Raw genomic sequence first — 14,350 nt, 5'->3', positions numbered from 1 at the left:
AATTTGACATCTTTTCATTCTGGCCAACGTAATCAATCTTTCATTTTTTTGCTGGAGCAAGTAGGAACGCAAAAATTACATTTGTTGTAGTTTTTGTTCTCTAATACAATTTAGAATCCCAGAAGTATATATACACTGCTATTCAAAAGTTTGGGATCAGTAAGATTATTAATGTTTTTTTAAAGAAGCTCATCAACATTTCATTTATTTGATAAAAAAATACATGGAAAAAAACTAATAATATGAAATATTATTGCAATTTAAAATAACAGTTTTCTATTTTAATACACTTTAAAATCGAATTTATTTCTGTGATGCAAAGCTGAATTTTCAGCATCATTTCTTCAGTGTCACATGATCTTTCAGAAATCAATCTAATATGCTGATTTATTATTAGTGTTGCAAACAGTCGTGCTGCTTTTTTTGAACCTGTGATACTTTTTAAGGAGTATTTTATAAATAAAAAGTAAAAAGAATAGCATTTATTCAAAATAGAAATCTTTTCTAACAATATAAGTATTTACTATCACTTTTTATCAATTTAATACATCCATGCTATATTCAAATATTAATTTCTTTCAAAAAAAAAAAAAAAAAAAAAAAGAAAAAGAAAAATGTACTGACCCCAAACACTGAACAGTAGTGTACATTCTTACAAAATATTTCTATTTTAAATAAATGCTGTTCTTTTTAATGTTTTATTTATCAAAAAATCCTGAAAAAGTATCAAAAATAGCAAGCACAACTGTTTCCAACATTGATAATAAATTAGTATATTAGAATGATTTCTGAAGGATCATTTGACACTGAACTCTTGAGAAATGATGCTGAAAATTCAGCTTTGGATCACAGAAAAAAAAAATTATATTTCAAAGTATATTAAAATAGAAAACCACTATTTAAAATTGCAATAATATTTCACAATATTAACGTTTTTTCTGTATTTTTAATCAAATAAATGCAGCATTGATGAGCAGACAATCTTCTTCAACTTCTTTTAAAACTTTTTTAAAAACATAAATAAATTCCATAATTGGTTTGAATTGAATTGATAATAAATCAGCATATTAGAATGATTTCTGAAGGATCATTTGACACTGAACTCTTGAGAAATGATGCTGAAAATTCAGCGTTGGATCACAGAAAAAAAAATTATATTTCAAAGTATATTAAAATAGAAAACCACTATTTAAAATTGCAATAATATTTCACAATATTAATGTTTTTCTGTATTTTTAATCAAATAAATGCAGCCTTGATGAGCAGACAATCTTCTTCAATTTCTTTTAAAACATTTTTAAAAACATAAATAAATTCCATAATTGGTTTGAATTGAATACTTTTCAATAAACTTTAGTTTTTATTATTATTATTGCTGTTTAAATCCTTTAAATACTTGTTTTGGTCATGTTCAAGACATGGTTACTGCCTTGAGTTGTGTATATGACACATGTACTGAAAATAATTTCAGCTCAACTCTCAGTTTGGGAAAAGTCAAAATAATGTACTTTCAGCAAATTATCTGCCAAGTGTACAATGGGGTTTAAAAGCAGAAATGTGTAACATATAATAATGTGAGCAGTTTGAAAGTTGTCTAGATTGCAGGGCCCCTGAGCATACGTCCAACCAAACCAATTTTGAGGACAGTTAGAAAATGAGAGTCTCTCACTTTTCAGCCCACGGTATGTCTTTCTTGCCTTCCTCATCCCAAAATCATCAAGTAGTATGCTGACGTTTACATGCTGTGGGGGACCTCAGGGCCCTAGTACTCAGCTCACACTCTCTTATAGCTGAGGGCCCTTTTGTTCAACGGTCTTTGGCAGAAGACCTGTACCAGACCATAACTGCGACTTCATCTTTTTTCCATAAGTAGGCCTACTTTTCTTGCTGGATTAATTTGGGACAATGCATTAGCAACATGCTGGATTTTCCTCTTCGATTTTCACAAATCAGTTTCGTGTGTCAATCAGATGCCGTCCACAAAGCTTAACTTGTATTCAACCCGGAACATTCTTTTAACCCTTATAATGACCAATGAATGCCCCTAAAGATTGGAATGTTAATAATGTACAGGCCACTCACACACACACACCTTATGAAGAGTCTGGCTTTATATCGCTCTTATCTACGTCCCCTCTCCAGTCAGGTCTACCCATATGCTTCAGTGCACACAAGAATGAAGGCTAGACATAAAGAGCCGAGTGTTCTCACACACACACACACACACACCGCTCTCTAATAGGATAGACCTCTGTCCTTATCTTCCCCGTCGTTTTATAATGGATGGCCATTCACACAAAGGTCACATACACACTCTGTCAACACTCAGGCACCAGAGACGTCCCTCTGACAAGCGTGTCACACACAGAAGTATACACTAAAAACACACTAAAACACAAGGGAATGACCTCCTGTAAAACAGACCAATAAAACAAAGAGACTTCAAAAACTAAATTACGCCGCTTCAGATTGTTTGTCAGCGAGAGCGCTTTTCCAGTCGCACAAATTACATGTCATTACCCACATTTTGATTGGAAAATAAAACGGACCGGCTAAGTTTGGAGTAGCCATATAAAAGGCTTAAAAGTGGAAGACAGAGCTATCTGTCATTGCATAAAGACCATGGTGTCTGCTCAAATTTGGTGAAACAACTTTGTTTTTGAAAACCCTTCATTAGGGATTTTATACAAAAGTAACTTACTAAACTGCTTGACCAAAGACTTTTGTTAGTTCCCAATCACCAACATTTTGAGAAAGGAATTGTTAGAAATTATTACTGACCTGTTAGCTTTCTAGCTTGAGCTATAACACTCATATGAAACACTGCAAAAAATGCTTTTCTTACTTAGATTTTTTTGTCTTGTTTCCAGCAAAAATTTCAAAAAATTCTTGAATCAGGAAGAATTTTCTAGACAAGTAAAAATTATAGTTTTGTTTTTAGTAAAAACAAGTCAAAATTAGGTGATTTTTTGCTTAAAACAAGCTAAATAATCTGCCAATGGGGTAAGAACAACAATCTAGTTGTCTGCTTGAAATAAGATTTTTTTTTAAGTGAGTTTTTGCTTAGAACAAGCTAAATAATCTACTAATGGGGTAAGCAAAAAAAATCTTATTTCAAACAGAAAACAAGATAATTTTTCTTGTTTCAAGCAAAAATGCACTTAATTTTGAAAATCATTTACTTGATTTAAGAATTTTGTCTGGAAACAAGACATTAAATCTAGGTAAAAAAAAGCATTTTTTGCAGTTTATCACTCTAAAAACAACCCACATTGGGTTAAATACACTGCAAAAAAGGGCTAATCTTACTTAGTATTTTTGTCTTTTTTCTAGTCAAAATATCTAAAAATTCTTAAATTAAGATGAATTTACTAGATAAGCAAAACAACACAAGATATTTAGTCTTGTTTTAAGCAAAATGCACTTAATTTAGTTTTTCTCCCCTGGAAACAAGTAAAAATTATCTGCCTATATACATATAAGATAAGCCATTTTTTGCAGAGTATAGACAAAACAGCAATTGGGTGGTTTTGACCAAGTGGTTGGGTTTAAAAGTTTGACTAACCTGCTGGATAGTTTGCTTAAAACCTAAAATAGGTTAGAAATGTACATTTATTAATATGATTGAAATAAAAAACATGTATTAAATTGCTTATTATAGATGCTTCTATTAATTAAGTTTCTGATTGTTAATTTCCAATCTATTTTGGTTTCATTTCAAGTGAGCCATATAGTAATTTTTAAACAATAGTTGAGTAGTTGAGTTAAATAAAACTGCCCAGCAGGTTGGTTAAACATTAAACCCAACCTCTGGGTCAAAACAACCCAAACCCAATCACTGGGTTTGTGCATATTTTACCCAACTTGGATTGTTTCCAACCCAAATCTTTTTAGAGTAAGCTTCATTAGCACTATAATTTGAAGGTAACTGCTAAATTCACTGACAGCGCCACCTACAGGTCATGAAATCCTAAAATTTTTGCTTATAACTTGTGAAATGATATTTTAATTCTATGGATTGAGTCCTGCTGAATGCATTTATAGCAAGATTGCCAGATGTGGACAAATCACCCATGCACCATTTGAGACTTTGTTGTAAATATCAGTCCCCTGGTTTCATAGACAAGGCTTAAGTTTTAAGCCTAAGCTGTTTCAACTGAAAGAAACTTGCACTGTCTGATCCTAAAATATATCAGTGCCTTAGTTTTTTCTCAAGATGGACACCAGTAATGTTTTTTTTTTTTTTTTCTAAGGCACTTTTATAAAAATAACCAAAATTTCCTATGAACTATGGCCTAATCCTGGTTTGGCCTAAGCCGTGTCTGTGAAACCAGGACAATATCATTGAAACACTTTAACATATTGGCACAAAAATTGGTACAGATCATTGACAGCTTAACCTGAAGGTATATGAGAAGTTGGAGGGCAGCAACACTTAGCGTTCCAAAGATATGCGGTTTTTAACCTCAATACTTAACTTTTTGAGAATATCATCCATAACTTGGAGTTCTAATTTGGAATCTTGGAGTTGTTACGTTCCTTAGTTCCTGTATCAAATACATCTACCTAACTATTCAATGACTTGTACTAAACGTAGCTGACTAGCACTATTCACAATGAATAGCCTGTTAACAGATATGTACTAAAAGCCACATAATTCAAATTTTAATACTGAAGGCCATTCTGGCTTTTAAAACCGTGTCTTTTTTCTTAAATTAAATATGTGAAATATGTTTCCTTTTTAAAAAAAAGTAGTTTGGCACACACTATTTTTTATTCCTTTTCATATACATCGTCTACATTTTGCTTTGTGACAAGCCTAACAACAACAACAGCCCTTAACTGTGTTCAAATCACCGAAACGCATGGCCTCTTGTGGCTTATTACTTTAGTACAAAGTTGAGAGCACAGCCTTAAGCACAGACACTTCATCTGTTAAAGATGGGATGTTCAGATTTTTGGCTTGAGTAATGACTGAGGAAAATGATAAATCCATATGTGAAGGAAGAGAGGAGTGTGCTGACTGCTATCTTTTGTCCTGTAAAGGGATGCATGGTAAGAGGAAAGGCTGGCAGGCATTGTTTTAAAGACAAAGATTGGAGAAGGGGGTGGGGTGGGACACTTGAGGAATGTGCATTGTGTTCTTCCTCAAAAGATAAAGCCTCCTGGAGCAAACAGACACGCAGCTAGCACAGACAATCACAGACCCTGAAAACTTCATGCAGAAACGTCTAATTTACCGGAGCATTCAGAAGAGCTTACCACAATAAGGAGAGTCATAATCTCTTGTTCAGTCTCCCGCCCAAATAACAGGGACACACCAAACAAACTATTTGAAAATGGTTTCTAATGCACGCTTCTTGTTTCAGTTTCTTACAGATAAACAACTTGGATCATACAGGTTTCAAATGCAGCCTCAAAAACGCTATTAAATGTCAAAACGGCTGTCAATTTTTCAAAATCAAACAAAAATACATCTTCTCCTTTTAATTTTTTGACTGAAATTTTGACCTCTTTTTTGACATTTAAAAAGCATCATAGTGTTGCATTTGATTCTGATTTAAGAATTAAAAATAAAGAAAATAGCACATTTTATGTGACAACACCCTACCCCTGAAATCTTATTACTGTAATATTAAATTAAATTAAATTCAAATTAATATATATTTTTTCTCTTTTAGATCAATTATTGTGTCCAGACTAGAGATCAACCAGTATTATTTTTATTGCACGACCTATACAAATTCAGTTTGGTTATTACTGTATATACAAGTTTATGATAATTGATATGCAAAATGTTTATTTTCGATTTTTTACTTTCTTGTTTCCAGCCAAAATATCTAAAAATTCTTAAATCAAGAAGGATTTTCTAGACAAGTAAAAATGATTTTCTTGTTTTCAGAAAAAACAATTCAAAATTAAGTGCGTTTTTGCTTGAAACAAGAAAAATAATCTGCCACTGGGTTAAGAAAAATAATCTTGTTTTCTGTTTGAAATAAGATTTTTTTGCTTATACCACTGGCAGATTATTTAGCTTGATCTTTCTGAAAACAAAAAAATATTTTTTTCTTGTCTAGTAATTTTTTTTAGATATTTTAGCTGAAAACACCACATAATATCTTAAGTCAAGTAAATGCTGAAATACTACTTGTTTGTCAGTTTAGAATAAATAATAACTGCTTGATCAGAAAAGTGAATATCTTTTAAGAAAAAAAGGTTAAACTAATTATTGGTGCATTTCTAGTTGGGACAGTGATTTTCATCCATTTACTTCGTTTCAGCAATGAAAGTCTAAGGATAGTTATCTTTGAGAACATATTATAAATAATTAGCTATGAGAATTAGAAACAAACTTACAAGTAAACCATCAAGGCGCATTACATTAACGAATTTCAAGGGAAATGCTGATAATTGCCATTAGACGAATGTAAACAATCTTAATTGATCTAAATTACTTTGCCTCTTTATGCAAAATATATATTTTTTTCCCTTTAGATTTTGGGACGAAAGTTGGACAAACCAGGACACGTTTTCATGAGATTCATCAAATACAACTAAGTGCCAGATGTGTTTGCAAAAACTAGATAAATAAACTTAGCAAGCAAGGAAGCTGCAGGCTGAGAGGGAAAAAAAGAGAAGCAGTCATAAGGAGATGGAAGGTTTAAGTCAAGGACATTTTCAAGGAGTCTTGGGGAAAGAACTGGTTCTTCTGAAGGGATTGGGGACGAGAGATCCATTGGTGTGGAGGCACGAACGGGGGGAGGGCAACTCTAAGCCCCATTCCCAAATCTCTCTCGCACCTCTGCCGAGCAGAGAAGGTCATTGTATCTTCAGGGAGGAATGCTTAAAACAAGAATGTCCAAGAAATCGGATCACCCCGCAACAATTATGGAAATATGCATCCGTCAGGTGCGGCGTGTGCGTATGTGTGTGCATACGCCGGCGTATTCAGTCACAGATAAAAGGATCAGGGAACAACTCAAGAGAAAGAGTTTGTGAAACGGGAAGAAAGCCAGAATTAAAAGGGTCATATCTATTTTTTATTTATTTAGATTTTTCTCTGAGGTCGGCTTAGAATGTTTGTGAAGGATTTTATGTGCCGAGAACAGGCCTGATTTAGTTTTCGTGACCATTTTCATACTCTCTCTGACCCTTAGAATTAAACAGACATCTTAATTCAGCAGTTTATCTTTTCTGCTCTGCCGTGAAAGCTTATGTAAATGTGCTCTTTAGCTTCTCCTTTGCTGTGCCTACAGGTTGCTGTTCATTTGCTTTAGAGTCCCCATCTTTCGGTATATCATTCTCTTTGAAAATATGCATGCACTCTTAATAAAAAAAGGTTCTTTTTTGGCATCAGTGGCTTCATGAAGAACCTTGAACATCCATGGAACCTTTCAAATGCACTATTAAAAATAAACGTTTCATGATTCCATAGAAGAAACTTTTCTGTCTAAATGGTTCCATAAAGAACCTTTAACATCTAAAGAACTTTTCTGTACTTTGTGGCTAGAAGGTTATGAAAAGGTAGGAAAAATGGTTCTTCTATGGCATCGCTTGAAGAACCTTTTAAAGCACCGTTATTTTTAAGAGTGTGCAGGAAAGGTTCTTTATAGTGTTCTTCAAAATGGTTCTTTTGGGAACTGTTCACTGAAAGGTAACTTTGGGGAACCAAAAATGGTTCTTCTATGGCATCACCAAAAACAGGCCTTTGGAGCCTTTAAGTCTGAAATGTTCTAGTCAAAATGACCATGAACCTAAATCTCAAAAGTAAACTTTATCCACCAATTTTCAACATTTTGGATCCTTCAAAAGGTTCTGCACTGCAAAAAATGCTTTTCTTACTTAGATTTTTTGTATTGTTTCCAGCCAAAATATCGAAAAATTCTTAAATCAAGAAGGATTTTCTAGACAAGTAAAAATTATTTTCTTGTTTTCCGAAAAAAAAGTCAAAATTAAGTGAGTTTTTGCTTAAAACAAGCAAAATAATCTGTCAATGGGGTAAGAAAAATAATCTTATTTCAAGCAGAAAACTAGATTATTTTTCTTACCCCATTGGCAGATTATTTTGCTTGTTCTAAGCAAAAACACACTTAATTTTCACTTGTTTGTTTCTTATCTAGACAATCCTTCTTGATTTAAGAATTTTTAGATATTTTGGCTGGAAACAAGACAAAAAAATCTAAGTAAGAAAAGCATTTTTTGCAGTGTGTCTTCTAAAGACATATCTCATGCTCATCAAGGCTGCATTTATTTGATCAAAAATACAGAAAAACAATTCAAAATAAAAGTTTTCGAGGTTAATATATTTTAAAATTATATATTTTTCCTTGGATGAATTTTCAGCATCATTACTCCAGTCTTCAGTGTCACATGATTCTTCAGAAATCATTCTAATATGCTGATTTATGGTTACTATTAGAACCAGTTGTGCTGCTATATTTTTGCTTATATTTTACTGTTTTATGTAAAAATAAAAAGTTTCAAAGAACAGCATTTATTTAAAATATCAATTCATCAATTTAACACATCCTTGCTGAATAAAAGTATTAATTTCTTGCAAAAAAAAATTACTGACCCTAAACTTTTGAACGGTAATGTACAGTATATTGTTACTAATGATTTCTATTTTGAATAAATGCTTTTCTTTTTAACTTTTTTAATAACTGTTTCTAATATTAACCATAAATCGAAATATGAATGATTTCCGAGGGATCATGTGACACTGAAGACTGGAGTAACGATGCTGAAAATTCAGCTTTGCATCACAGGAATAAATTATATTTAAGTATATTTAAATAAAAGAAAGTTATTTTAAATTGCAATAATGTTTCTTCTGTATTTTTAATCCAATAAATGTCTTGATGAACATGAGAGACTTCTTTAAAAATATTACAAATCTTACTGATCCCAAACTTTTCAAACGACAGTGTATGTGGTTTTACATTGTAAAAATACCTTTCTGTGATTATATCTGTCATTTTTCTGTTGTTACATCTATATTTACACTGTTATCCCTACACCTTAAACCTTATACTACACGTAAAGGAGAAGTTCACTTACAGATCATGTACTCACCCCCTTATCATCAAAGATGTTCATGTCTCTCTTTCTTCAGTCACAAAGAAATGGTTTTTTGACAAAAATATTTCAAGATTTTTCTCCGTATAGTTTGCCCCGAGTTTGAACTTCCAAAATGAAGTTTAAATGCGGCTTCAAACGATCCCAAATGAGGTTGAAAAACGACCCAGCTAAAGAAAGAAGAGTCTTATCTAGTGAAACAACTGGTTATTTCCTAAAAAAATACAATTGAAATACCTTTTAACTTCAAACGCTCATCGTGTCTTGCTCTCCCTGAACCCTGTGCATTCTGGGTTAAGAAAGTTAAGGTATGTCTAAAAATTCCCATCATATTTTCTCCCTCAACTTCAATATAAGTTCAAAAATCATACTACATCGCTACAGAAGCACCGACACGGTCTTTGCAAAGTGAACATGCAAAAAAAAATCAAACACCATTAACAAAAAAGTTAAAACAGCAATGTAGGACCATTTCGAAGTTGAGGGAAAACATTAGATGGGAGTTTTTTGACATACCCTAACTGTCTTGAACCAGGAAAAAAAAAAAAAAAAAAAAAAGAGTTCAAGGAGAGCCAGACAAGAGGAGTGTTTTATGAAAACAACCAGTCGTTTCACTAGATAAGACCCTTCTTCCTCGTCTGGGATTGTTTACAACCGCATCTGGGATCTTTTGAAGCCGCATTTAAACTGCATTTTGGAAGTTCAAACTCGGGGCACCATTGAAGTCCACTATATGAAGAAAAATGCTAAAATGTCTTCCTCAAAAAACTATTTCTTCATGACTGAACTGAGAAAGAAACCTGTGAATATCTTGGATGACAAGGGGAGAGTAAATTATCTGTAATTTTTTGTTCTGTAAGTGAACTTCTATTTTTAAGAAGTACATAAATTGTCAATTTATTTAGAAAATAACAGATCGTTTTGCTAGATACACTGCAAAAAATGCTTTTCTACCTTAGATTTCTTGTCTTGATTCCAGCCAAAATATCTAAAAATTCTTAAATCAAGAAGGATTTTCTAGACGAGTAAAAATTATTTTCTTGTTTTCAGAAAAACAACTCAAAATTAAGTGAGCTTTTGCTTAGAACAAGCCAAAAAATCTGCCAATGGGGTAAGAAAAAAAATCTTATTTCAAACAGAAAACAAGATTATTTTTCTTACCCCATTGGCAGATTATTTTGCTGGTTTCAAGCAAAAATGTACTCAATTTTGACTTTTTTTTCTGAAAACAAGACAATAATTTTTACTCATCTAGAAAATCCTTCTTGATTTAAGATCTTTTAGATATTTTGGCTGGAAACAAGACAAAAAAGCTAAGCTAGAAAAGCATTTTTTGCAGTGTAAGACCCTTCTTGCTCGGCTGGGATCGTTTAGAGCCCTATAAAGCTGCATTTAAACTGCATTTTGGAAGTTCAAACTCGGGGGCACCATAGAAGTCCACTATATGGAGAGAAATCTTGAAATGTTTCCCTCAAAAAACGGGTCTTTACGACTGAAGAACAAAAGACATGAACATCTTGGATGAAAAGAACATTATCTGTACATTTTTGTTTTGGAAGTGAACTACTTTACTTACATGTATCCCACCTCAAAAGCAACAAACGTGTTTTGCGATTCAAGATGAACATCTACTTTTTTTGACATGAATAAACGGTGGTGTAATACATCTAAGCGGGACCCAAGAATAATGTGATTCCTCGCTAAGAAAACCATTCAAAACGAGACTAAATGTATACTTTTTATTGTAACAGAAACACAGATTACACTGACAAAGAAAATGAATCTTTTTACATAAATCAAGATATATTTATACAAAAAAAAAAAAGAAAGAGGCAACCGAATAAAAGTCCCTGGTTTGTTATAGTGGCTCTCCAATGTGAAGACCAAATCCTCCTACCCATAAACCCATGTGTGGTACGAAAGGGTGGCTTTTGAGTCTTGTGGTTAGTTGATGATGGACACCAGCTTCAAGTTGGTGAGTCAAACCAGCACAACATTCCCGTAAAAAAACAAAACAGTATGGCACGCGTTCAAAGGTCTCCAGTCTTTTATTTGGTCTCTTTTTAGTGCCAGTCAAGTGTTGCAGATCTAAACATATGTGTGTGTGTGTGTGTGTGTTTTCGCATATTTAGTCCACCAATTGAACCTCTGCTTCATTCTCTTCCATAAAAAAGTGCTAAGACTTTTGTGCTCGTTTTTCTTATTGCTGTTCACACTCACACTCACACACCGAGTGCATCATTTAAAAACAAAATACCAATTACTTGGCACTTAGCGTGTGTGAGTATGCGACCGTTCGCACACAGCTCATCCTTAACGCGAAGGATGAAGTCGTCGTCATTAATAATCTGATACTTGTATCCAAATGCTCGCATTATAAAGGTCACGTTTCTCATCTTTTTGCTGTATATCCTCCATCAGCCTCTTCAGTACGAAAGTCTCCTTTAGAAAAATACTCTGCAAAAATGGAAATACTTCATCATTGTCTTTGCATTGAGACGTCAAGTCTTTCCTTTTGGGTTACTCCCCATAAAAATGTTGAAATGGTGGAGGTAACATCCCGACGAGACCCGTTTGATATCACAAATGATGCTTTAGTGGTATTACAGTGATAGTTCCCACAGGTTCCTGGAGTGGTTTCCTTTAGGTAGTCTTGGAAGCAAGTACATGATCTTGATCCTGAAGCGACCCGGTAAAAAAAGGAAGTACAAATGTTCCTGAATGTAAGTGTGCAGGTTACATGAACTCCACAAGCGTTCACTCAGTAGAGCACATTCCCTGGAGTTTTGTTTTGAATCCCAAGAGCCTCGATGCTGGATAGAATCTTCTTCTGATGACCGGCCAGAGTTACTCCCAAACGCAGCAGATCCCTGAAAGACGCAAAGAAGAGAGAAATAGAATTAGATAACGAGATGGATCTTGACATATGATGGTGTTTACATATCTAAAATGATTAATAAATCAAGAAATTAACAATTGTATTCATCAAGGACGCATTACATTGACAGTCCAGCCTTTGAATTGATTCGGAAATATTTTGTGACAATTCAAAGCAGCAAATCAGCATATTAGAATGATTTCTGAAGACTGGGGTAATGATGCTGAAAATTCGTTTTGCTCACAGAATATAAATTACGTCTTAAAATATTTTACAGTAGTATTTCATTTAAAATTGTTATTAAATAGATTTTTAATCAAATGCAGTCTCTGAACGTAAGAGACTTCTTTCAAAAACACAAAAAATGTATAATTAGAATATAATATTTTTCAGCATTTTTGTGCATTTGCACCCTTTTCCAACAATGACTGTATGATTTTGAGATCCATCTTTTCACACTGAGGACAACTGAGGAACTCATATACAACAATTGCAAAAGGTTCAATCGCTCACTAATGCTCCAGAAGGAAAAACAATGCGTAAAACAAAGCATTAAATGCAGGGGGGTGAAAACTTTTGAACAGAATGAAGATGTGTACATTTTTCTTATTTCGCCTAAATATAATATTTTATTTAGTACTGCCCTTCTGAAGCTACAGAAGATGTTTCCCAGAAGACAAAACAACTTAAATTTACCCTGATCTTTAAATTCCAAAAGTTTTCACCCCCCAGCTCTTAATGCATTGCGTTTCCTTCTGGAGCATCAGTGAGCGTTTGAACCTTCTGTAAAGGGTTCAAATACATAAAAATGCTGAAAAACCAAAGAATTTGTCAGACCTTAAGGTTTTTTCTGAACAACTATCACTAAACAAAAAAACACAGCTGTGGATCATTTAGGTAACAACACAGTATTAAGAATCAAGGGGATGGTAACTTTTGAACTTCTTGTGGACTATATGCATGTGAAATATCTTATTCACGTCAGTACTAAATAAAAAAAAAAAAAAAACATGCATTTTATTCGATCCCTTGTAAAAACAATTAACATTTTCCAGATTCTGCAAGGTGTGTGTAAACTTTTGAACTCAACTCTACCTTTCACCATAGATCATTTTTACTTTTCCTTGTAAATTCAGGTGTGTATGTCAGTATTTCTGGCAAATGAAAGCTGTTTATGAATGTTATCTTCACTCACTCTGTAGTGATGTGGGCGAGCAGCTGCATGGACGTGTACCCAGCCTGCAGAAAGCTCTCCTCGTAACGCTCCATCTTGATGGCCCTGAGCCAGTCGCCCACCGTCCCACAGGATGCAGGCGTCAGCGGGGAGCGCTGGTCTAACAGAGGGTGAGAGGGTCTGAGGAGCAAGAAAAGAGCCAAGTGTTAAAACGCATGTAATTGTCCGTATTAACATGTGGGCCTGCAGGAAGAAAGACCGCCATAGAGAGGAAGACTCTGACAGCTTTCCTTTGAGGAGAGGGGGAGGGCATGTGACGGACAGATATGTGCTCATACCGAGTCTTGATTGACAGACTGACAGGCAGACATGCTGAGAGAGGCGGGGCAAGACTAACATACAAGAGGCCATACTGTGTGTACGAGAGCCAATCTAATGAAGTGATGGACCTAAGCTAAACCTAAAACAGGAACCGCTATGTTCTTGATTGACAAGCATTGTTGGGTAAATGCATTACTGGAATTGCATTACTTCTCCTATGATGTTGTTTAGACTATTCTTCAGTAATTTCATTACTGTCTAACATTGATTTCGTTGGGGGTTGACATAGAAACCAATAGACAACAGAACTAAAACATGAAGTGTCTTAGAAATGATTTGATTCTAAGTAAAAAAAAAAAAATCAATGGGCAATCTGATGCATGCTTTCTATAGAAACAACAGTAAAAATGCTGAAATAATATGTGATATAGGACAGTAATGGATATGAAACGTACCCTGCCCCCTCCTGGGAGGTGATTTTAAGCGAGGCAGGATTGCGAATCAGCTTGTCGAGTGCTGAGACGATGTTGGAAAAGCGTGGCCGTGCCGTCCGCTCCTTCTGCCAGCAGTCCAACATCAGCTGGTGCAGATACGTGGGACAGTCAGGAGGAGGCGGCAGCCGGTAATCCTGCTCAATAGCATTAATCACCTGATTGGGTGAAACAGATTGTGTTAATGAAGGGAAGATATATTACTGAAAATACATGTCTAATGTCAATATTAGCTTTTTTTTTAAATATTTATTCTTTCTAATTAGGCTTGTTAGATAAAAAAAGTCTCTTTTGCTCACCGGGGCTGCATTTATTTGATCAAAAATTCAGGAAAAATTATATATTTTTTGAAATAATATTACAATTTAAAATAACTGTTTTCTATTTGAATAGCTTTTAAATTGTAAT

The 14,350-nt window shown here is 34.0% G+C and overlaps 1 protein-coding gene across 2 annotated transcripts in view; it reads right to left on the bottom strand.

The window, feature by feature from the left end:
- Positions 1 to 11,733: 11,733 nt before the first annotated feature.
- Positions 11,734 to 14,350, bottom strand: part of ephb4a (eph receptor B4a) — a 53,696-nt gene continuing 51,079 nt past the window's right edge. For both annotated transcript variants that reach the window (XM_073841447.1, XM_073841448.1), the window contains exons 15-17: positions 13,907 to 14,100; positions 13,152 to 13,310; positions 11,734 to 11,948 (exon numbers count right to left, since the gene is read on the bottom strand). In XM_073841447.1, coding sequence (XP_073697548.1) covers positions 11,840 to 11,948; positions 13,152 to 13,310; positions 13,907 to 14,100 — 462 coding nt within the window. In that variant the 3' untranslated portion in view covers positions 11,734 to 11,839. The remainder of the gene's footprint in view (positions 11,949 to 13,151; positions 13,311 to 13,906; positions 14,101 to 14,350) is intronic.

This window comes from Garra rufa, chromosome 5 (assembly GCF_049309525.1).
Source record: "Garra rufa chromosome 5, GarRuf1.0, whole genome shotgun sequence".
NCBI lineage: Eukaryota > Metazoa > Chordata > Actinopteri > Cypriniformes > Cyprinidae > Garra > Garra rufa.
This window is presented reverse-complemented; position numbering and strand designations above follow the sequence as displayed.